At 38.3% G+C, this 23,254-nt stretch overlaps 1 protein-coding gene across 1 annotated transcript in view; it reads left to right on the top strand.

Moving 5' to 3' along the window:
- LOC103112458 (interleukin-1 receptor-like 2) overlaps positions 1-23,254 on the top strand; it is a 103,400-nt gene that overhangs the window by 39,330 nt on the left and 40,816 nt on the right. The window contains exons 4-10 of the mRNA XM_060187386.1: positions 5,495-5,558; positions 8,627-8,861; positions 8,971-9,160; positions 9,900-10,068; positions 13,828-13,893; positions 18,945-19,062; positions 20,487-20,638. Of these exons, the coding sequence (XP_060043369.1) occupies positions 5,495-5,558; positions 8,627-8,861; positions 8,971-9,160; positions 9,900-10,068; positions 13,828-13,893; positions 18,945-19,062; positions 20,487-20,638 (994 nt within the window). The remainder of the gene's footprint in view (positions 1-5,494; positions 5,559-8,626; positions 8,862-8,970; positions 9,161-9,899; positions 10,069-13,827; positions 13,894-18,944; positions 19,063-20,486; positions 20,639-23,254) is intronic.

Below are 23,254 nucleotides of genomic sequence, written 5' to 3'. Positions count from 1 at the left end.
CCCATTGTTGGATGGACTTATTTGGTTTCTTGTTGCTGAGTTAAGTGAGCTCTTTACATATTTTTAATCAAACAGAAGCTACAAACATTTATCTATAAGCAGAAAAATAACTAGGATCACCAAAACCATCCTGAGAAAAAAGAACAGAATTCCAAAATCTCAGATTGTATTACAGAATTGTCTGGTACTGGAACAAAAATAGACAATCTGACCAGTGTAATAGAATTGAGAGCCCATAAATAAACCCCACACCTATGAACATCTATTTTTTGACAAGGGTGCCCAAACTATTAAATGGAGAAAAGTGAGTCTCTTCAACAAATGGTTTTGGGAAAATTGGGTTAAAATGTGCAGAACAATGAAAGTGAACCACAACATTCAACCTCACACAAAAGTAAACCTCAAATGGGTTAAGAACTTGGATGTTAGACCAGAAACTATGAAATACTTAGAGGAAAATATTGACAGAACTTTTTTTATTTTTGCCACCAGGTTTATTATTGGGCTTGATGCCTGTACAAGGAGTCCACTACTCCCAGCAGTTATCTGATAGGATAGAGAGAGATTGAGGAGGGAGGAGGAGAAAGTGAGGGGGAGAGAAAAAGAGATATCTGCAGACTTGATTCACTGCTTGTAAAGTGCCCCTGCTGTAGGTAGGGAGCCAGGGCTCAAGCTCAAGTTCTTGCACTTAGTACTAAGTGTGTTTAGCTGGGTGTGTCACTGCCCAAAACCCACAGAATTCCTTTCCATCTAAATTTTATAGGCATCTTCAAGTCCAAATGCTAGGAAGATGAAAACAGAAATAAACTAATGGGACTACATCCAATTGAAAAGCTTCTGCACAGCAAAAGAACAAAAACAAAACAAAACAAAACAAAAAACACCATCCAAACTAAGAGATTTCTTACAGAGTGGGAGATGTCATACATCAGACAAAACCCCCCAGGAGGCCCCCAGCCAAGTGGTGATATCATACCCTCTGGTTGCCTGTAGGTGCTGGAGCCCATCCTCCTTACCTGGTCTGTCCCCCTCACTGACCCTCCCCTCAGTGATTCAGGACTGGTGTGATCCAGACCCATTCCTTCAGCTTCTCTTGGTTGCCTTTATGTCTGTCCTTCACTGCTTGCTGACTTAGGGCCTCACTCTCTCTCTTCTGGACATTGCAGGCATAGCAGCTGAGTCTTCACTCTTAACCTCTAGCTTATATTCTCCAAAGATACTAACATGTCAGAAAAAAATGGCAGTTTGGTTATATCTTGCCAGAGTCAGGGCCCTCTTTTTCCATTTGCCCTCAGCATTCCCTCCCACATACACTCCCAGACACTGTGTGACTCTGTGGACATGCCCATGGCCCCTGCTGACTGATGAGACCCTAGAGCTAGGCCCTAGACTGTCATTTCTTCCTTTGCTCCCAGGACTAAGTGGAGACAAAGTCTAGCATAGATGTTCAACATATAGGTCCTGAATTCAGTTGTGAATAAGTAAACATCTGGCTGTCTAAAAGAATGTTGCCAACAATTATATTTGTCCTAAGAGCATGGAGCGATTGACGTTGATTAATGTTTGTCAACAAGTGCTCTAAGCCCATCAGATATGACAGCTGATTTAAACCTCATGGCAACCATCAACAGAACTGTGACTGTCACTCCGTATTTGATCAGGCGTGGGATCTGAGGCACCAGCTGAGTGTTCAGCCTGTGTGCTGTTTGGTGGGGAGTGTGCCTTGTATCTTGTCATAGCTTGAAGACAGGTACCTAACTGTGACCCTTAGAGCAGTTCTGTGTTTGTTAATTTGTTTGTTTAAATTGTAGCCAGGGCCTGACATACCCAGTGAGTCCCTTCCCCTCTGCTCCTTTTCAACCCCAGATTGTAGAGGGAGACTGCTTGGAAGGGGGAAGTTTGAGAAGGTAAAGCAGTTTAAGGAGGTGAGAAATTGTATTTCTAAAATATTTATAGGGGTTTTACCATATACATGCTTGGCAGAGTAGGCATGAGATCCTGAGAAGTGAACCAAGATGAACCAAGGCAGGAAATTGGCCTTGGACTTATGATGATTCATCCCAGCTGATTTGGAATTTTATCTCAACAAATACACTAGATTTTCAATTTTACATATTCCTTTTTTTTTTTTTTAACCCCTTGCAGTCATCAACGAAGCCAGATCTTGTAACTGGATGAACTAAAAACTGGCAGTGTTCACATGATTTCGTATTGCCTTTATTTTGTTTCTGATAAGCCAAAGTAATTGATTGATTTAGCACTGATAAAAAATGGAAGACATTTAACCCTTTATTTTCTTCCTTTCAAGTCAAACCACAAAACTTCAAAATCTTCTTTGTTGCATAGTTAGCAATTGGAATTTAACTTACAGATCATTATAATAATAGTAATACTATTCATCTAAATCTAGGAGAAAGGCAGTTTACATAAAAGAAATGTGAGAATTACACATTATTGAAAGAATGCTCTCCTACTATTCTTGATTGGCTTCAAGGTCTGGACCAAGTGTAGGGATCAATGTCTTTATTCTGGGGGAAAACAGAGGAAGGAGACTATGAATGACAGTATCTCTTTTGCTTTCTACATTAAAAAAAACAACATTGTGGGTTCAGGAGATAACTCAGTGGATAGAGTGCACACTTTATTGTGAATGAGGCTGAGTTTGATTCCTGGTACCACATGAGAGAGCCAAAGAAAGTACTGGAGGGAGCTCCAAGGGTGATAGAATGGTGCATTGGTCTTTCTCTCTATCTAAGGATATAAAAAGATACTGAGCTGTGTAGGTCACTGTGCTCTTTGGTATGCATGACACTCTCCCCCTCCTCTGCTTCCTTCTCCTTCTCCTCCTCCTTCTTTCCCTCCCTCTCCTCCTCTTCCTCTTCCTTCTGTTTCTTCTCTTCCTCATTCTCCTCCTCCTCCTCCTTCTTTTCCTCCTCTTTCTTTTCTTCCTCCTTCTTCTCCTCCTTCTCCTCCTCCTTCTTCTCCTCCTTCCTCTTCCACTTCCTCTTCTTCTTTTCCTCCTTCTCTTCCTCCTCCCCTCTACTCTGGGAGATGAAACTCAGGGCCTCATACATGCGCTATCTACTGTTGATCAGCCTCCTGTCCCAATTATTATCTGTTCTCAGTTTTTGTTTTGAGAGAAAAGAGAAGGTAGAGGGGGGAGGAACAGCACAGAAATAAGAGAGACACCACAGTACTGTTCTGCCATTCATGGGGCTTCCCTGGTACCATTTCTAGTACTCTTATATTGTCAGGACTCAAACCCAGGGCTGTGCTCATGGTAAGGCCTGTGCTCTACCAGGTGAGCTGTCTCCTGACCCCTAAATACCACATCTTACAGAGTATATATCTCAGCTAATATTCAAATACTTAAAAGGAACCTCTTAGTTTGGATATTTTGGTTTTACAATAAACTCACAGCTATACAGAAGTCTGTAGAAGTCTATGGCCAGACTCCCCTGGACACACCCAATCTTATCTGATTTTGGAGAAGACTACTGGCAAATTTAATCTGTAAAAATTAAAAGGTAGATGTTTCTAAACTCTAAAATTACATGCTCTACTCTGGACATTGCTCCTGAGGTTGGGTCCAAGGGACTCTATTTCTTTCATTCATTCCATGCAGTCTTTTATTCAGGGCTGACCAGGTCCATTTCCAAGACTGGGTGCTGTGGGAGTACTGGTAAGTAGGTGGCTTTTCCTGTCTTCATTAGATTTCTTGTCCTGGGGCAACTGCCTTAAATTACACTGAAGGCTGTCACAGGAATCTAGACAGATTGCTGTGCTGGCCCAGACAAGGAAGGCTTATCTAGACAAGGATATTGGGGGCTGTCTGTCAGAGTGGGAGGAGAGAGACCCAGGATGAGTCCTGAAGGATATGGCAGGTGGCCAGGTGAAGGTCAACAGAAACAGAGTTGGAGAATAGGGTAAGGAGAGGGTAATTCATGGACTGGACACCTGGAGGCAGGGTGTTGGGTCTGGAGAAGTAGGTAGGCACCTCAGCACAAAGAACCTCTCTATGCTTTGCTAAAGAGTTTAAGATTTGTTTCAGGAGCACCAAAAAGCCAGTGAGGGTATCTCAAATAGATCATTTGTTTATCTATAAAGTTTATAAATTCTCTGGACTGAAGGGAAGTAGAAGGCTCAGAGGCAGAAAAGACCACTTAGGAGCTAGTTGAAGGAATTAATCCAGGGATGAGCTGGTAATTTCTTGAACAAGAGTTATTGGTGACCTGATGCTCTTCACCAGGGGTGGGAAAGTTTTTTGATTTTTTATCAAGGACCATTTGTATATTTATAATATCATTCACAGACCATACAAAATTACCAACTTAAAATTTATCACTTAATGTTCCTATAAAAAAAAAAAAGCCTTAGTTGCCTTGGTAGGACCAGACCAAAGATATACCCCACATGCCAGGCCTTTCCCACCTCTGCCCTCTGGGGAGGTGGTAAATGGCTCTGAGAGGTGGTAGCCTCAGGATTCTTGATCTGAGTTTCTTACTGGATCTGTGTGGGGTATATAAACTTTTGTCATTGAGGAGGGAGTATGGAGGAATGTGAGTTTGGTTTCGAGTTTCCAGTATTTAAAACACTCAAGTGCTCTCAACTGGTATAAGAGTTCAGAGCATCAATCAAGCACTGAATGTGATTACAGTCTCTGTCATGTATGGGGACAAAGCATTATGCAATTAAAATAATAAATTACCTAGACCTCAACTTAATATGCCACCCAATATCTGTTGTTGTTGATGCTTTGTAGAGCCTTCTAACCTCCTCAGAAGGACTGTAGAGATTTTGTTTTTGTTTTCCTTTATGGCAAGATTAATATATAGTCATCGTAGAAACTTTACATGGAAAACTCTAGAGCCTAGAGCCTAGAAGAGGACAGTTGCCAAATCACAAGAACCAAACCACTATCACTTATCATTGTAATTTCCTTGTCCTTTTCAATGCATTTCTGTGTCGTTAGATCACATTGTACAGTTTACTGTCTTATCTTATAAAGTGTGTGACCTTTGAACTAGACCTGGAAATGTGGGGATTCTCTTGTGTGTGAATCTTGATAATGGGGTACATTCTGGGTGCAGTAGTAGCTCCACTTAAGCAGAGGCAAAATGGGTGGGGGTCTAATGAATTGTCTTAATTCTAATATAGCATAGATTAGACTTGGGGAAACTTGGGTTTAATGAATTGTCTTAATTCCAATATAACATAGCTTAGACTTGGGGGAAGTTGAGATTCTAGACTGAAAATTTATATTGAAAGATGTAAGATTTTTTAATCTTACATTGAGTTTGTCCCCAACCCTCTTAAAAAAATCTTTCCTTACATTATTCCCCCCTCTTTTATCTAGAAACATGATCACACTTACATTGTAGAAAAATGTCAGCACGATAGGGGGGGCAGGTGGAGAGTCAGTATATGCAACTTGAGAGATTTTGTGATATAGTAACATTTTGTTTTTCTTTATCTTCCATTCCTATTTCTCCAGGAGAATATGAATGTGTTACTCAGGCTTGTTTGTTTCATAGCTCTACTGACTTCTCTGAAGGCTGGTAAGCTACGCATTTCCTTTTGTTCTTATCTGCTAAGAAAGAAATCAGAAATCTGATTCCAATCAGAGTCCTTTTTCTTACATGTTTCCATGGAACCCCAGGACTAAGAGATAGAAGGGGGACTTACCTAATAACAAGAACCAGCCTAATATTAATATATTGCTAAATTTTCCTTTAGTCCTATTTCTGATGCATTATTTGTAGAATTTTACCATAATGTACAGACAGGATAGTGGGTATTTGAGTATTTTCATTTCACATTATCTCATTTCTAGATTGGAAACTGAATCCCAGTATGATACCAGCATGATATGAGGAGCTAAAGTTCTAAGACATGTAGTTAGTTTGGGGGCAAGAGCTAAAGTCCAGGCCTCTGGTGTATAGTCCAGGCCTCTTTACATTCTGTTGCCCATCAGGGATGTGATACAGAAAATCTGGTTTCATTTGGGAGAAAGTAGTGCATGAGCCCTAGCAGAAAGCCGTAAAGAGACCACTTTTTGCTTTCTTTCACTTTTTTTTCTTTTCTCCTTGCCCCACTACTACTGTTATAATATCCTAATCCCCTGCTATGTACCATGGACCGGGTGTTGAGGATACAGCTGTGGATAATCTGGATAGAAATGCCTGTCTGCATGGAGTTTCCATTTCAGAAGGGAAAAAAAAAAAAAAAACAGTATGTGTAGAGAGAGAATGAAGCAGAAAAGAGGGTATCCAGTTTGGGGCTCAGGAGGGAATTAAAAAGTTAATTTTTTGGTAGTTTGAAAGCTATCACTGAGAATTTGGCTGTTGGGATATACCTGAAAGAAATAGGGGGGATGGGCTATACAGATAGCAGCATGGAGGTGGGGGGACATTCTAGTATCCCTCCACCAAAGTCTACTAGATCCCCTCCACCTCAGCTGTGCACCCCAACCCACCTCCCTTTGTTATCACAGTTCTGTGGTCAGAGCCTGAAAATGTGTCTTCATTTGACTTTGCTTGTCTCTGACTTTATTCCTTTATATACCACGAGTGAGTAAGACCATTCAGTGTTTTTCTTTCGCATTAAGTCCCTTAAGCATTTTTTGTATGGCAAATTTAGTAGTAGTGAATTTCTCCAAGTGTTGTTTTTCTAAAAAACAGCTTTCTTTCCTTCCATCTCTCCTTCAAATCTGAGTGGTAACCAGCTGGATAGTGTATTCTTAGATGGATATCTTTTTCAGAAAAAAAAATTGAATATATCATGCCAGTCCTTTCTAGCTTTGGGTTTTTTTTCCCTTCACCTTAAGATTTTTATTTATTAATTAGTGAGAAAGATAGTAGGAGAGAGAGAAAGAACCAGACACCACTCTGGTACATGTCCTGCTGGGGACTGAACTCAGGTTCTCATGCTTGACAGTCCAATGCTTTATCTACTGTGCCACCTCCCGGACCACTAGCTTTTGGGTTTTCTGTCAAGAAACCAGTTGATGGTCACATGGGTGTTCCATATATGTGGCACTGCTTTTAAAATTCTCTTTATATTTGGTTTTTGCTATTTTAAATGTTTTAATTTTTGATGTGGTGTTTTTTAAATATTTTTATTTACTTACTTTTATTATTGGGTAGAGACAGAGAAATTGAGAGGGGGGGAGATAGAAAGAGGGTGCCTTGGGCAGTAGCGCAGCAGGTTAAACACACATGGCTCAAAGCCAAGGACCAGTGTAAGGATCCAGTTTGAGCCCCCGGGCTCTCCACCTTTAGGGAGGTCACTTCACAGGTGGTGAAACAGGTCTGCAGGTGTCTATTTTTCTCTCTCCCTCTCTGTCTTCCCCTCCTCTCTTGATTTCTCTTTGTCCTATCTAACAATGACGACAGCAATGGCAAGAATAACAGTAATGACAACAAGAGCAACAAAATGGGGAAAAATGGCCTCCAGGAGCAGTGGATTCCTGGTGCAGATATGGAGCCCCAGCAGTAACCCTGGAGGCAAAAAATATATGTTAAAAAGAAAAAAAGAAAGAAAGAAAGAAAGAGAAAATGGAAGAAAGAGAGAAAAAGAAAGAGAGAGAGAAAGACAGACAGACAGAAAGACACTTGCAGCCCTGCTTCACCACTCCTGAAGCTTTCCCCCTGCAGGTTGGCACCAGGGGCTTGAACCCAGGTCATTGCACAATGTGATGTGTGCACTTATCCAGGTGCACCATCACCTGGTCCCCAACCATTTTAATTTTTATGTATTTTAATATACATTGTTTTGCATTAATTTTATTTGGAAGACTTAGAACTTCCTGGTCTAGGGAGTTGGGTGGTAGCGCAGTGGGATAAGCGCATGTGGCACAAAGCGAAAGGACCAGTGTAAGGATCCCGGTTCGAGACTCTGGCTCCCCACCTGCAGGGGAGTTGCTTCACAAGCGGTGAAGCAGGTCTGCAGGTGTCTGTCTTTCTCTCCCCCTCTCTGTCTTCCCCTCCTCTTTCTATTTCTCTCTGTCCTATCCAACAACAACGACATCAACAACACCAACAATAATAACTACAACAACAAAAACGACAAGGGCAACAAAAGGGAAAATAAATAAATAAATATTTTTAAAAAAACACAGAAAGAACTTCCCGGTCTGACTTGTCTCTTTTTTCAGTTTTGAAGAAATTCTTTGATATTATTTCTTCAAATAAGAATTCTGTCTCTTCAGTTCTCTCCTCCATCTGGCACCCCATGCACACTCTGTGACTCTAGATGAACAGAATCTTGGCAGACTCCCAAAATCCACCCCCAGAGTCCAGCTCTGTGGAGTATGAATTCTAATATGGGATCCACTAGGGCTGTTCTTAGCAAGGTGCAATACTGTAAGGAAAGCTACTGCTGTGATTCCTGCCTGGCTTATACATTTTAATTTCAATGCAATTAAACTATTGTAAAGTTGTAGATATAAAATTGTAGTAAGCTTTGAGTGACAGAATGTTAGTATGATCTGTCTGTCCCTATATCTCTTTGATCTTTCCTTGATGACATTGGTATGTTTCATATAAGTTATGTTTCTTTGTAGGTGTTACATTAAGAAAGATTGACAGTTACTTATAGAAATTGCTTTCCCTTCTTCTATTTAAAGATGAATGTGAACAACATCATGAAAAAATAATTATAGTTTCATCTGCATATGAAATGGATGTTCGTTCCTGTCCTATTACCACAATTTTAAACAAAATCAGTATAACTTGGTTTAAAAATGACAGCATAATGCCTATATCTACTGAAAGAGATATGAGGATTCATCAGTACAATGATAAAGTTTGGTTTGTTCCTTCTAAGGTAGAAGATTCAGGATACTACTATTGTGTAGTAAGGTAAGGAAGAAATTAATGTTCTAAACAAATGTTCTAAGCTCCTGCAGTAGCAAAGGGTGGAAAAAAAGTATTTTTATAATGTTTAATTTGTGCATTTGATTTATTTTAGAAATTCAACACACTGCATCAAAAATAAATTAACTATAAATTTCGTGGAGAATAATACCAACTTGTGTTACAATAACAAAGCTCTATATAAACAGAAACTACCCATTGCACAGGATGGCAATATTGTATGTCCTTATTTGGAATTTCTAAAAAATGAAAACAGTGAGCTTCCCAAAATACAGTGGTATAAGGTAACTTTATTTTAAGTACACTACTTAGTTTTTCTAACAGATAAAATACTTTTCTGTCATAGGTGGTTAAATAAATCTATAAAATACTTTCTGAGGTGGCATGTTATTGGTTTTTAAGTGGAGAAATTTGATAGGATTTTTTTCATTGTAAGTGAATGCGTTTAATTTGTACCTTAACTAATATCTTACTTTTTGTTATCTTTATTTTATTTAATAAAGTACAGTTAAGAACAGTATAGTAGACATGAAGTTGTATAATAGGACTTATTATAAGTTTGAAGTACCTAAGGGATAACTATAACAAGATATATTTTGTGTGTTATTAAAATATTACATAGTGTTTTACCTAGTGGTTTCTGTAAGAGTGCTTAAAGTGGCTTAGCTAACACTTCATGAGATATCACCATGTTTGGGTTTGTTGGAGCTTACAAGGGGATCACTTTGTAGAACTTAAGAAATAAGAAAAACAAAAATACTAGTAAAAAAAGGAAGTGCAGTGTTAGTAAAAAGCCATAATGTTAACATTTCTTACCTCAGATATGCTTTGCTTGTAGAAATAATTTCTTTGCTTACTTTTGAATTGCAAGACTGATAAGGATGAAATTTTGATATCATAGGAATGGAATTGACTTTTGTCAAGTAATGTGTCTTATATCTGTATGTAAGGAATCTCTTTAGTTATACATATTATATTGCCAACTGATTCTCAATAATTTCTTCCTTTTCTCCCTGTATCTAGGATTGCAAATCTCTGTTTCTTGACAGTGTAAACTTTATTGGAAAAACAAATAAACTTCTCATAAGAAATGTGAACGAAGCACATAGAGGGAATTATACTTGTCAAACAACCTATACACACTTGGGGAAGCAATATCCTGTTACCAGGACTATCGAATTTAGTACTACAGGTGAGCTGTAGGTCCTCTTTGGCATTTTAAATCTAGAAAAACCCAGAAATTTCATTCTCACTCTTCTGAGGAAAATTAAATTGCATTTTCCATGGAGGAGTTTAACCAGGAGAGACATGGGATTTGCCAAAGATCATTTGCCAAAGGCTTTTGGTCAGTGGTTTTGTTGCAAGATACTGTGTATTATTTTTATTTCTGCTTTAGATGCAGTACTAGATAAACAAGTATATGGACTGTGTTTTTCAGTTGAGTTAGGAGGCTTATTCTCTGACATGGCTAAAAATGGTTATTCGAGATTGCTTGGACAGGTGCATAAGACAATCTGACAGTCTTCACCTGGGACACCTACAGGTTTATCAGAGAGGGTCATTGGCATGATGGAGTAGTTGCACTGGACTTTGGAATAGGTGTACTCCCAGAATCTACCACAGGCTGGTTCTGTTAGCACCATTACCTAATCTTGCTAAGCTTATTTCCTGCTCTGTGAAAAGATGATACAACCTCAAAGGTTGTTGGAAAAATTAAGGTAGGTTTAGTTTGTATATCTAGTGCCAAGTAGGTGCCAAATAGGTGTATGATTTTTGATAAACTTTTTATTGCCTCCAGGGTCTTGGTGCCTGTACAACAAATCTACCACTCTTGGTGGCTACTCCTTCCTTCCTTCCTTCCTTCCTTCCTTCCTTCCTTCCTTCCTTCCTTCCTTCCTTTACCTCTTTTGATAATTATCTCTTTTGTCTTTATTTAATAGTACAGAGAAATTGAGAGAGGAGTAGGAGATAAAGCAAGAGAGAGGCAATGAGTACCTGTAGTACTTGCTTCACCAGTCATAAAGTTTCCTCTACCAAAGGTAGGGATCAGGGACTTGAACCGAGGCCATTATACATGATAATATCTGCACTTACCAGGTGGGCTACCACCCAGCCCCCAGATTCTTGATGATTTACCTGAGACTTTCAATGATCTATTAAGCATTTTCATATTAAAATCTGTTTTAATAAATCAATATTAAGTCACTAATAAAATAAAACTACTTGATAGCAAAAGAAAACAAAGTGCATTCCTACAGGTTACCTGGGGTACATAGAATGCTGGATCTTTCCATAAAGATTTTATAAACTTTAAGGTATGAAGACTTGTTCTGGACAGGATCTTGGAAGTGAAAGGGATTTTTATAAGCTTAATTATGATGGCAAAGCAGACATACCTAGGAACATCTTGGGTAAACCAGAATATGATCACCCTATTCAGAACTGAGTTTTTAAAAATACTATAATAGAACTTTCATAAATTGTTTTTATATTAGTAATTTAATATTGATTTATGAATTTATGGGATAACAGGTATAATTCTTCATTGTTCCCACCACCAGAGTTCTGTGCTCACATTCTCTCCATTGGAAACTGCAGGAGTTCTCCCAAGGTCACAGATACGGGTTGACTATTCTATAACTATCTATACTTATATATAGTTGCCATTTTTTCCTATGGTCTATCCTTTTCTTCCTTTCTAAGTCATACCTATTCCTGTTACTACTGCCTAATATCTTTTTTTTTTTTTCCTTTTCTTTCTCTAGGTCTTGATAAAGTTGGAGTTCAGAGCCCATTGGTCATCTTCCCTAACATTCTCCCCCTCTGGGAGTATGGACCAAAATTCTTTATGGGATACAGAAGGAGGGAGTACTGACTTCTGTAATTGCTTCTCTGCTGGTCTATCCATACTCCTAGCCTATTTCTATCTTTCCCTAGTGGGATAGGGCTCTGTAGAGGTGAAGTTCCAAGGATACATTGGTGAGGCTGTCTTCCCAGAGAAGTCAGGTTGGAATCATAGTAGCAGCTATAACTCAATGGGTGAAAGGTGGTAAGATATAAAGCAGGACAAAATGTTTAATGAATAGGAACCAAAAAGTAGGAATAGAGCAGAAGAGATTAGAGATCTTGGGGTGGAAACTAGTAAGTTTACTTTAAGTATGTTCCAAGGGGCCCATAACTATACTAATTTTTGTCTATGCCTGATAGCTAACATGCAGGTGAGCCAAAATATTTTCTGGAAAGATGTTGTCAGAGTTAAGAGTAGAGAAATTTTATGAGTTCAAAAGTGATTTCCTTAATAAGCCCCATAGGCCATCAGTGGGTTGTAATTTTTATCTTTTTCTATTTATTTATTTTTGGTCATCACAGGGGCTTCACGTTTTCAGGTTGGAGGTGGAGGCCAGGATTGAACATGGTTTGTATGCATGCCAAAATAGGCTCCTTCCCAAGTGAGCTATCTTGCCAGTCCTAGAACTTTAGCTTTTAACAGGTTCTGTGCCAAAGCCATGTTCATGTTCCAGCACACTTTTTCTAGTCATCGTGTTGCTTTCATTTATGTCTTTTGATAAACAGCAGTAAGATAAACAGTCTTGGGACTTTGTTATGAAGTGAACCACCTGAAATGGAATTAAAGAATCCTATAAAAGGAAAGATCTCACCCAAGCAATGAGGCTGAAGGGTTGACATTCCACGCCTGATGTCTGTGGACACAGTCTGAAGTGAAACATGCTGAGGTGGTGGCACTCGTTGCATTGATTAGGTTGGGATCAGCAGAGGCACTGTCATTTGGTATGAACTGAGAGAAGCATGCAGGAAAGTGAGCCCCACCCTAGAGGTTCCAGGACTGGGGGAAATAATAGGCTCTCTGTAGAGGAAGCAAGAGGTTCCTGCTGTCTTAGGGATTAAGAAGGCAATAGATAGTTATTGCTGTAGTCAAATTATTTGGCAATTAGGTTAACTTTGAAAATCCCTTTCTTAGGATTTGCTGTATCATACACAACATCACCATAATTTATATCATTTGACATTATTTATATATAGCTGTGTCTTATAGAGTAATGCCACCGGTTGCTTCTGTTCTCCCTGGTCTAAGTTTTAGGGAAAACAACTACTAGGGAATTTCTGAAAGTACATCAGTTAGAGTTTAAATCTTCTGTCTTATTATAGCACTTGATTAAATAATTATCTGAATCAGGGCAAGGCTATATTTTGTTATCTTTCAAAGGTGAATTAAAAAATAATGAGCTTTTACTATGTTTCAGGTTCACTGTTCTGAGTTTGTCATCATTAGAGTATAAACATAGACAGCAGCAGATTTGATGGAACTTGCTATTTTTTTTTTGGAACTGTGGTTGAATATTTTGCATTCAAGTTCATTGTTTTTTCTGGCTTGACAAGCCTACCCTTGAAGCCAATCTAATTCTAATTATTAGATCGATTTCTGGATCTCCTTAGTGTTTTTCTGTCTGCCTTAATAAAGTATGTCAGTTTGCTTGGCATTCTTCAATAACTATGTAGCTTTCAGTCACAGGATCATTACTCAAGTTCAAATAAAAGCAGGCTTAGCAATGGATGACCCTTCTGGTTAATAACATTGTCAGACAAGAATCTTTGCAAGATGATTTTTTTCTCCCCATTTTCCTGAAGAAAGTCACTTTTTTTGGATACCTGGACTGGGCATTTGATGTCTTTTGCTTTTGTTTTGTTCCAAACTCTATGGGTTCAGAAAGGCCCAGGCTTTGTAGTAGGTCATCCCAATTTTGTAGTGACTTCTATGTCAGTCTCCAACCTTCATCTCTTGCCTTTTGTCACCTGCTATGTCTGTCTGGAGTACTCAGTGGGATTAGCTGGATTCCACGTAGTACATGCTGGTAAATTTTGGAAAAGTTGCCATTACTTGACATTCTGATTTATTCTCAACTAAGAAACCTTGTGACTGTTTTTCTTTCAGAGTCAAATACACGCAAGAGGCCTGTGATTGTCAGCCCAACTAATGAGACAGTGGAAATAGACTTGGGTAAGTGAGTCCCAATCAGGATATGATAAAATCATTATTATTTAAATCAAGAGTAATATATTATTTTTATTTTATTTTATTTATAAAATGGAAATATTGACAAGACTACAGGATAAGAGGGGTACATTTCCACTTAGTGCCCACTCCCAGAGCTCCCTATCCAATCTCCTCCCTTGATATCTTCCCTATTCTTTGTCCCTCTGGAAGCATGGACCCAGGATCATTGTGGGGTGCAGAAGGTGTAAGGTCTGGCTTCTGTAATTGCTTCCCCGCTGAACATGGAATTGTACCATTCTTATACCACAATCTTGTCAATCATTATTAAATCACTAATAAAAATAAGAATAAATGTTTATTTGGATGTCTTCCCTTACATGACAAAAATCTAGTCCTACATGATTTGCCAGCTCTTACATTCCTATGAATATGAGAACTGCAGACTGTCTGAGTTCAATAGGCCAAGGAATGAGAAATGTAATTTGTTTGGCTCAGGATGAATTTCACTTTAAAAAAATTATTATCTTTATTTATTGGCTAGAGACAGTGAGAAATCGAGAGAGAAGGGGGTGATAGATAGTGAGAGAGACAGGAAGGCATCTACAGCACTGCTTCACCATTTGCAAAGCTTTCCCTCTGTAGGTGGGGACCGGTGGCTTGAACTCAGGTCTTTACACATTGTTATATATGCCCTCAACCAGGTGCACCACCACCTGGCCCCACAGGATGAATTTCATATGAGTTAATTTTTGAGATTTATAGACCAAAAATATAGCCATACTAGAAAAGTACTTCTCAACATTAGGGAAACTTTTTTTTTTTGTCATTGCTTGGGTTTTATTCCTCCAAGACAACTTTTTCAAATATAAAGAGACAGAGAAACAGGAGAAAAGACACCATGCACCAAACCTTCCCCCCAGTGCAGTAGGGTTTGTGTTTTAACCTGGGTTGTGCACATAGCAGACCAGGTTTACTCCCAGGTGAGCTATCTTATTGGTCTGAATTTTTTTTTCAAGAGTTAAATATATAAAATTACTAACATTCAGCTGGGGGAGATAGCATAGTGGTTATGCAAAAAGACTCATACTTGAGGCTTGAAAGTGTCAGGTTCAGTCCCCTGTACCACCATAAGCCAGAGCTGAGCAGTGCTCTGGTAAAAGCAAACAAACAATATATATATATATATATATATATATATATATATATATATATATATATACATTCAGGCTTATACTATGCACTGGTAATTAGCTATATGTGACTGTGTACATGTAAATGTGAGTACATTAATTTAGTTCAATTAAAATTACTATTCAATTTAAAATTAATCACATTAGTCATATTTCAAGGACATAATAGTCACATGTGACCAACTGATAAGTATATTAGTATACTTTGAAGCATTTCTGTCATCACTGAAGGTTTTTTTGGAAACTAGTGGTGCAAAATTAAAACAGTTTTGTATCTGTGTATCAAAAATCATACTGCCAAGACTAAGTCATGACACATCTGGTTGAGTGCGCATGTTACCACGTGTAAGAACGTGGGTTTGAGTCCCTGGTCCCCACTTGCAGAGGGGAAGCTTCACAAGTGGTGAAGCAGGTCTACAGATATCTCTCTTTCTGTCTCCCTTTCTGTCTCTCCCTCCCCCTCAATTTCTCTCTAGCCTAATAATAATAATAAAAAGTGACAAAAGGCCACTAGGAGCAGTGGATTTGTAGTGCTGGTATTTAGCCCCAGTGATGACCCTGGTGGCCATAAAAATAGTATACTAATAATAAATCAGACTGTCACATAGAATTCTCTTCTGTGATAGTAACTGCATGAAGGCAGTGGATAATTGCTTAGATATTAGAAGGTAGAAGTTAATAACCTATAAATTCTGTGCTTGATGAAGTTTTTATTCATGGTAGAAATAAAGATGTACAAACTCAAAATCAAGTTTATGGCAATGAAATTACAACATTGTTTCTCAATGTTTTTTAAAAAAAATTTGCTCCCCTCTAGATGTTGTAGACATTTGGCCCTTTTAATTTTCTTCCTTTTCTTGGAATTTTAGTAGTCCAAATACATATCTGTTGATATGACCCTTTGGAAAAGGCAAGCATTTACAGTATCTAAGCTTTTCTTGCCCTGTCCTCCTCTAGAACCATTTTGACTCCCTTCCCTGTGCCACCTGGTGAGAATTCGTGCACTAAGAAATGTGTAATTCAAGTCTGAAGTCTAGGTACTATTGTTTTCCAAATCCAAAAATGTTTTCATAGTTAGGAAACAGTTATTTAGTATATCAAATTGATTTGATGTGTGCCTCAGCCATCATTCATATGATTATCCTGAAGGATGTCAGATGGGTGTTTGAAAAGATTCAACAGCAATTGCCAGTGAAGTTGTGTGGACTTAGAAAGCAGGAATTGAGAGACACTGCCTTCACTTATCAAATAATGCTAAGCCAATGACATTGTCAATGACAATTTTAAAGGTAAAACATCAGTGTTAGGCTTTTAACAGATATAGTCCCTCTAATTCAGCAAAACAAAGATGCCCTCAAGGCATTATTGGCATTTTCTAGATCTATCCACCAAAGCAATCAAAGCCATGCTTCTGTAAGGGAGAAAAGAACTTTATTGATGTTATCTTCAGGGTCTAGGAGATAGCCTGTCTGATAGAGTACACACCATGGCAAGGACCCAAGTTCAAACCACTGGTGGAACATGGTCACAATAATCACAGGGGAAGTTTCACAAGTGGTCGAGCAGTACTCTGATGTCTCTCCTTCTCTCCCTGCCTTTCTCTCTCTCTGTTTCTCATCCTCTCTATCTGATGTGTAAAGGGGTGGCAGAGGTGAAGGTGGGAGGGGGGCAGTGCACCACGAGTGGTAGAATCATGCAATCACAAAAAGTCCCAGTGACAAAAAAAAAGTTAAAACTTCTCATTCTGTATCTAGTTACATTCTAGAGTCATGAAAGAGTTAAAACAAAAGAAGAATATGTTTTTAAAAGATTTATTTATTTTTATGACAGATACAGAAAGAGGCCAGAGCACTGCTCAGCACAGACTTGTAGTAGTGACAAAGGGTTATGTCTCCCTTAAAAATCAATTGTATTTCTGAATTTTTTATTCAAAGTAAGTGATATAAATCAGGAAAAAATGAATATCAGGTTATCTCATTTATTTGTGGGATACAGTAAAGAAAGCAAACAAATAGAATAAAATAAAAACAAGCCATTAGTCTTTGACTGCAGAAGCAAGTTTACCAAAAGGGGGAGAGAGAGAGGTTTGAACAGACTAGTAGAGGAATATTAGTACTTTGACGGTAGCTGTGGTGTAGCAACACATATTTTGAAGAAGTGTGAAATTGGACCCCTAAAACATACACTGACTTACAAACCACTATTATCTCTATTAAAATGTAGTAGGATATTTTACCAGAATACTCATGGGAATATTACTTACTATAAAAAAAAAAGAAACAAATTGCCCTTTAGCAGTAAAAAAAAATAATAAGCCAGTCTACTTATAAAATATTAAGCATTCATAAAAAATGGTGACTTCACTGTTTTCAGCCGGTCTTGGATGGACCTTGAAAAATTCATGTTAAGTGAAATAAGTCAGAAACAGAAGGATGAATATGGGATGATCTCACTCTCAGGCAGATGTTGAAAAATAAGATCAGAAGAGAAAACACAAGTAGAACCTGAACTGGAATTGGCGTATTGCACCAAAGTAAAAGACTCTGGGGTGGGTGGGTGGGGAGAATACAGATCCAAGAAGGACCTAGTGACAGAGGACCTAGTGGGGTTTGTATTGTTATATGGAAAACTGGGGAATGTTGTGCATGTACAAACTATTGTATTTACTGTCGAATGTAAAACATTAATTCCCCAATAAAGAAATTTAAAAAATAAAATAAAAATCCCTAAAAAATTAAGCATTCATGATGCAGATTATTTTGAAGTATAATCCTGTAAGCTAAAATTGCCAATGAATAGTGGTTATAAGTAGTAGGTAATTTCATATGTGCACTGAGAGGCATAGAATTTCAAATAGTGGGAGTCGGGCTGTAGCGCAGCGGGTTAAGCGCAGGTAGTGCAAAGCACAAGGACCGGCATAAGGATCCCGGTTTGAACTCCGACTCCCCACCTGCAGGGGAGTCGCTTCACAGGCGGTGAAGCAGGTCTGCAGGTGTCTATCTTTCTCTCCTCCTCTCTGTCTTCCCCTCCTCTCTCCATTTCTCTCTGTCCTATCCAACAACGACAACAACAATAATAACTACAACAATAAAACAAGGGCAACAAAAGGGAATAAATAAATAAAATAAAATATTAAAAAATAAAATTAAATAAATAAATCAAGAATTTCAAATAGTGGTCATCGGGGCCAGGTAGTGAGGCGCCTAGTTGAGCACAAACATTACAGCATGCAAAGACCTGGGGTTCAAGCCCCTGGCTCCCACCATCATGAGTGGTGAAAAAGTACTCTGTACATCTCTCTCTCTCTCTCTCTCCCTCTCCCTCTCCCTCTCCCTCTCCCTTTCCCTCCCTCCACTCTCTCTCTCTCCCTCCATTTCCCCCCTCTCTCTCAATGTTTCTGCCTCTATGTAAAAATTAATGAATAAATAAACAAATACCAAAAAAAAGTGATTGTCTTTTCATTATGGGTTTAAGAAATTTTTTCTTTGGTGTGTATGTATGTGTGTGTGTGCCACTGGGATTGTCACTGGGGCTCAGTACTTGCATGACTCAATTGCTCCCAAAAGTAATTTTCCCCCTATTTGATAGAGAATTAGAGGTATAGAAGAAGAGAGAGAGAGAGAGAGAGAGAATGAGAGGCACCTGCAGTAGTGTTCTACTGCTCATGAAGCTCCCCCCTGCAAGTAGGGACTGGGTGCTTGAACCCAGGTAATTTTACATGGTAACTTGTGTTCTACTGAGTGAGGCACCACATGACTGCTCTGTGTGCTTTTTCTGTAATTCTTAGTTTTAGATCAATAACTTTATTTGGATAAATTAGATGGAATCAGCTGATATTACAGCTAACAGCATACTGCTTTGCAGGGTCCCAGGTACAGTTGCTCTGCAATGTTACTGGCCACTGGGATGATGATGTGTACTGGAAGTGGAATGGATCAGTGATTGATGATGATGACCCTGTTCTGGTGGAAATGATTAGGCTGTAAGTATGCTTAAAGTCAATCCTGCGATAAAGAGGTTTTGATAATTACACTTGATGTCATACTCTGTGTAACCTTAAGGATTTCATATATAACAACAAGGGCTAGTTGATTGGCTCTTAACTTTTCCTTGCCCACATTGAGTTTAGCTATGCTGAACAAGTTTTTGAACGTCTTAAGTTTAACAGTGCATGCCATTTTGGTGAAAATTTCACATCACTTGGAAGATTTTCTTTGAAGTTCAGCTGTATGCTGCAGCAATACAATTAAGCAGTTTTCCTGAACTGCCTTTCATGTGGCCTGTATTTAAGGAGCTCAATAAAATATGAATTCATATATTGATTTTTCTAATTTATTTATTTTGGAGAGAAACAGAATGAAATGGAGAGGGACGAGGGAGAAAGAGAGAAAGACACCTGCAGCACAATTTTACTGCTCATGAAGCATCCTCCCTGCAGGTGGGGACTGAGGGCTTGAATCTGGATCCTTATGCACTGTAATGTGTGCTCACGGGATGCGCCACAAGCCAGTCTCCAAAAAAAGATGAATTGAGCAGGCCAAGAATAAAGACTGCTCAAGTCTCTGGTGGCTCCTATTAGCTCTCTAGGAATAAGCTTCTGAATGCCTAATGTTACCTATCAAGCCATCCCTAGATTCCACCATAGCAGTTGCTACCTCCCATTCCCTGTCAGTCTGAGCTCACAGTCCAAGGCCACAGCTGGGAACATTCTAGGCTGCACTCATTTCGGGACCAGTCTTCCTTGAGTGGCAGAGTAGGCTGACCCAACCTCTCTTTAGAGAGTGGGACAGTCCCTATTGTTGCTATTTTATAGTGAGGGTATGGACCTGGAGAGACCCTCAAAAGGGCTTATGGTGATGTTCCTGATGGACATGACCACTGATGGTGTCCAGAGAGGTCTATTAGAGGTCTAGGACCATATAATCTATGGTGGACTCCAGGGATTCTCTGACTAGGGCCCCTAGTCAGATGATGACGTAGCCTAGTAGTGACCAAAAAGGCCATTGTTGAGTGAGGCAATGTCTTGCCCTTTTTCATTTTTCATAGTTCCTTTTCTGATGGGGTTAGACTTTCTCTCAGATGTTAAAAGTGTTGAGTGTCATTTGTTGTAGATGAATTCTTGATTCATAAATTCTTCCTAGTGCTGCTTGTTCTTTCATTTTATTTTTGTTTTTTTCACTGACAGTAATCATGATGTTGTAAACTCTGATCAGTATTGTTAACAATCTGATTGTTATATTTGTATTTACAGTTGAAGGTTATTTCTACTCAAATTTGTGCAATACATAGAAATAACATATATATATATGCGTGTGTGTGTGTGTGTGTGTGTGTGTGTGTGTGTGTTTTATGTGTAGTTGATACAGTTTTCTTAAGCAGCATTATTTGTTCTCTTTTTTGACCTAGGGAGAAAAACCCTTCAACCAAAAGAAATGATAGAATCATTGCAGAGCTCAATATTTCAGCAGTGGAAAATAGATTTTATCTGTATCCATTTGTCTGTTTTGCCAAGAATTCACAAGGTTTGAATACAGCATATGTCAAATTAATTTATCCAGGTACGTAACAAAACTATTTAATATAAAATGCAATTGTGTCTTTTGGATATGAGAAAATTCCTGGGCCATGGAGTTTGCAAAACCATTTCCACTACCTCTGTTACTCTTGGATTCCTCTTAACCCCAGTAATTTCTATGCCTCTTTTGCTTCTCAATCAAAATATCTTCTTTTAGGAAGCTTTTCTATCCTTTGATCCATCCTAAACCCATCTCTGCCCAGATAAACTTAGAGCCTCCATTATGTATTTTCATTGTACCATATATGACCTTATTATAATTACTTATTTTTCTTCACTGTGTAGATCATTTATCTTTACTAATCACTTTATTTCCAGAGTTACTAACAAAGTATTAATAAGTTGGTACATTGTAGGTACACAATGACTATTTTTAGGTGAATGACTCCATGGTGAATGCACAGTGTAACAACCCTACATAGCCACTCTTCAAGGAGGATTATTAGCTCTTAGTGATTTTCAGGAACTGTATAATCAAACATAGTTGAAAGTACTTTTGAAATATTTTAAGTGGGACCAGGTGGTGACGCACCTGGTTGAGCGCATATTACAATGTGCAAGAACACAAATTTAAGTCTCCTGTCCCTGTCTGCAGGGGGAAAGCCTCCCAAGTGGTAAAGCAGTCTTGCAAGTGTCTCTGTCTGTCTATCTGTCTCTAGCTCTCTCTCTTGCCCTTCAATTTCTGGCTGTCTCTATCTAATAAATAAAGATAATAAAAAATTTAAAAATATATTTTAAGTGTATTTGTAGTTAAATTAAAATTAGAACATTTATGAATGTGCATGTGAAAAAGAAAAAAAAGGGAGTCAGGTGGTAGTGCAGTGGGTTAAGCGCACATGGCACGAGGCACAAGGACCCGCTTAAGTATCCTGGTTTGAGCCCCCAGCTCCCCACTAGCAGGGGAGTTGCCTCACATGCAGTGAAGCAGGTCTGCAGGTGTCTATCTTTCTCCCTCTCTGTCTTCCCCTCCTCTCTCCATTTCTCTCTGTCCTATCTAACAATGATGACAACAACAATAACTACAACAATAAAAAAAAAACAAGGGCAACAAAAGGGAAAATAAATAATAAATAAATATAAAAAAAAGAAAAAGAAAAAAAGAGAGAACATATAGGCAAGCCATTAGTATAGATGAATTTCACAAGATAACTGATCTCTCTCACTCTCACCCTCCACACACACTGTCTTACTAAAAGTACCCACAACACCATAGACGTTACATTGTAATGAGCATTTATGATAACATCAGAAGTTGTCAAGTATTTCAAAATAAACCTAGCAAAAACTGTTTAAGATCTCTCTTACACAAACTAAAATATTGAGATAAATTAGAGAAGGCCTAAATAGATGGAGGGATATAGAATGTTCATAGATTGAGATGCAGTATAATTAGAATGTTAGTTATCCCCAGAATAATCTGTAGATTTTAAAACAAAGTCAGTCAAAAGCTCAGCAGTGTTTCTGCAAATGTGAGGGTACCATCAGTTTGAGTGTGTTGTTGTGGGCAGGTTTATTCTGAAAGTCATATGGAAATGTAAAGGTCTTAGAATAATCAAGATCAAGATAGGTTGGGTAAAAGCAATACATCAGGGATAGATGGTGGCACACCTGTTTGAGCGCGCATGTTACAATTCACAAGGATCCAGGTTCGAGTCCCCAGTTCCTACCTGCAAGGCGAAAGCTTTGCAAGTGGTGAAGCAGTGCTGCAGGTGTCTCTCTGTCTCTCTTCTTCTCTATCCCCCTCTTCCCTCTCAATTTCTGGCTGTTTCTATCCAATAAGTAAATAAAGGTAAGATTTTTTTCCTTTAAAAAAAAAGGAATAAATCTACAAGAATTATACCATAGACGTCATTATTTTGAATGGAGCTACAGAAATTACCACTCTGTGTCAACTAGCAGTTGGGCCCACTGAATACTGGTTCTATTAGTAGAGTCATTTGGATACTAAAACCTATATCCATATTTCTACACCAAATTAATTGCAGATGACTCAAAAATCTAACTTGGAAAAGTAAAATAACAGAGATTCTAGATTATTTTTTCCAGGTGTCTATATTTTTCCTCATATTAAAAAGTCATTTTATTCTTCTTTGTCTTTCTTCACCTTCTTTTCCCCCGTAGTGCCTCCCCCTCTTTATTTCTCTATCCCTCCTCTTCCTTAATCTTGGATGAATAATTGAAACCAGGAGGTGGGAGTGGTGTGAATCATTTTGCATGACATATTTAATCTACTCTATCCTTTCTTATAACTTTCAGCTTTCTTCATCTGATTTTATTCTCTGGAAACATTTGTAGACTTTCAAGTGCTTTTGCTTTTACTAATTTTTCAATGGTCTATCCTATAGAGGATTTAAAAAAAAAACAAACTTTCTGTATTACTATTTTATTATTACATTAGGTAGAAATTGAATACAATTGCACTTTAGTTATATGTAGTATCCATTTTAGATTGATAAGTATATAGTATCCTTTAATGCCGGGTGATAATAATTACCAGCATAATGATAATAATAGTGAGTGAATACTACCTGAGATTTGGGATCACAAGATAATTCCAAATTTGGTTTTCTGGGATAATAATGTTTATTTGATATGCTCA

Source organism: Erinaceus europaeus, chromosome 3, assembly GCF_950295315.1.
Source record: "Erinaceus europaeus chromosome 3, mEriEur2.1, whole genome shotgun sequence".
NCBI lineage: Eukaryota > Metazoa > Chordata > Mammalia > Eulipotyphla > Erinaceidae > Erinaceus > Erinaceus europaeus.
Note: the sequence above shows the minus strand (reverse complement) of the source record. Positions and strands in the feature narration are given on the sequence as shown.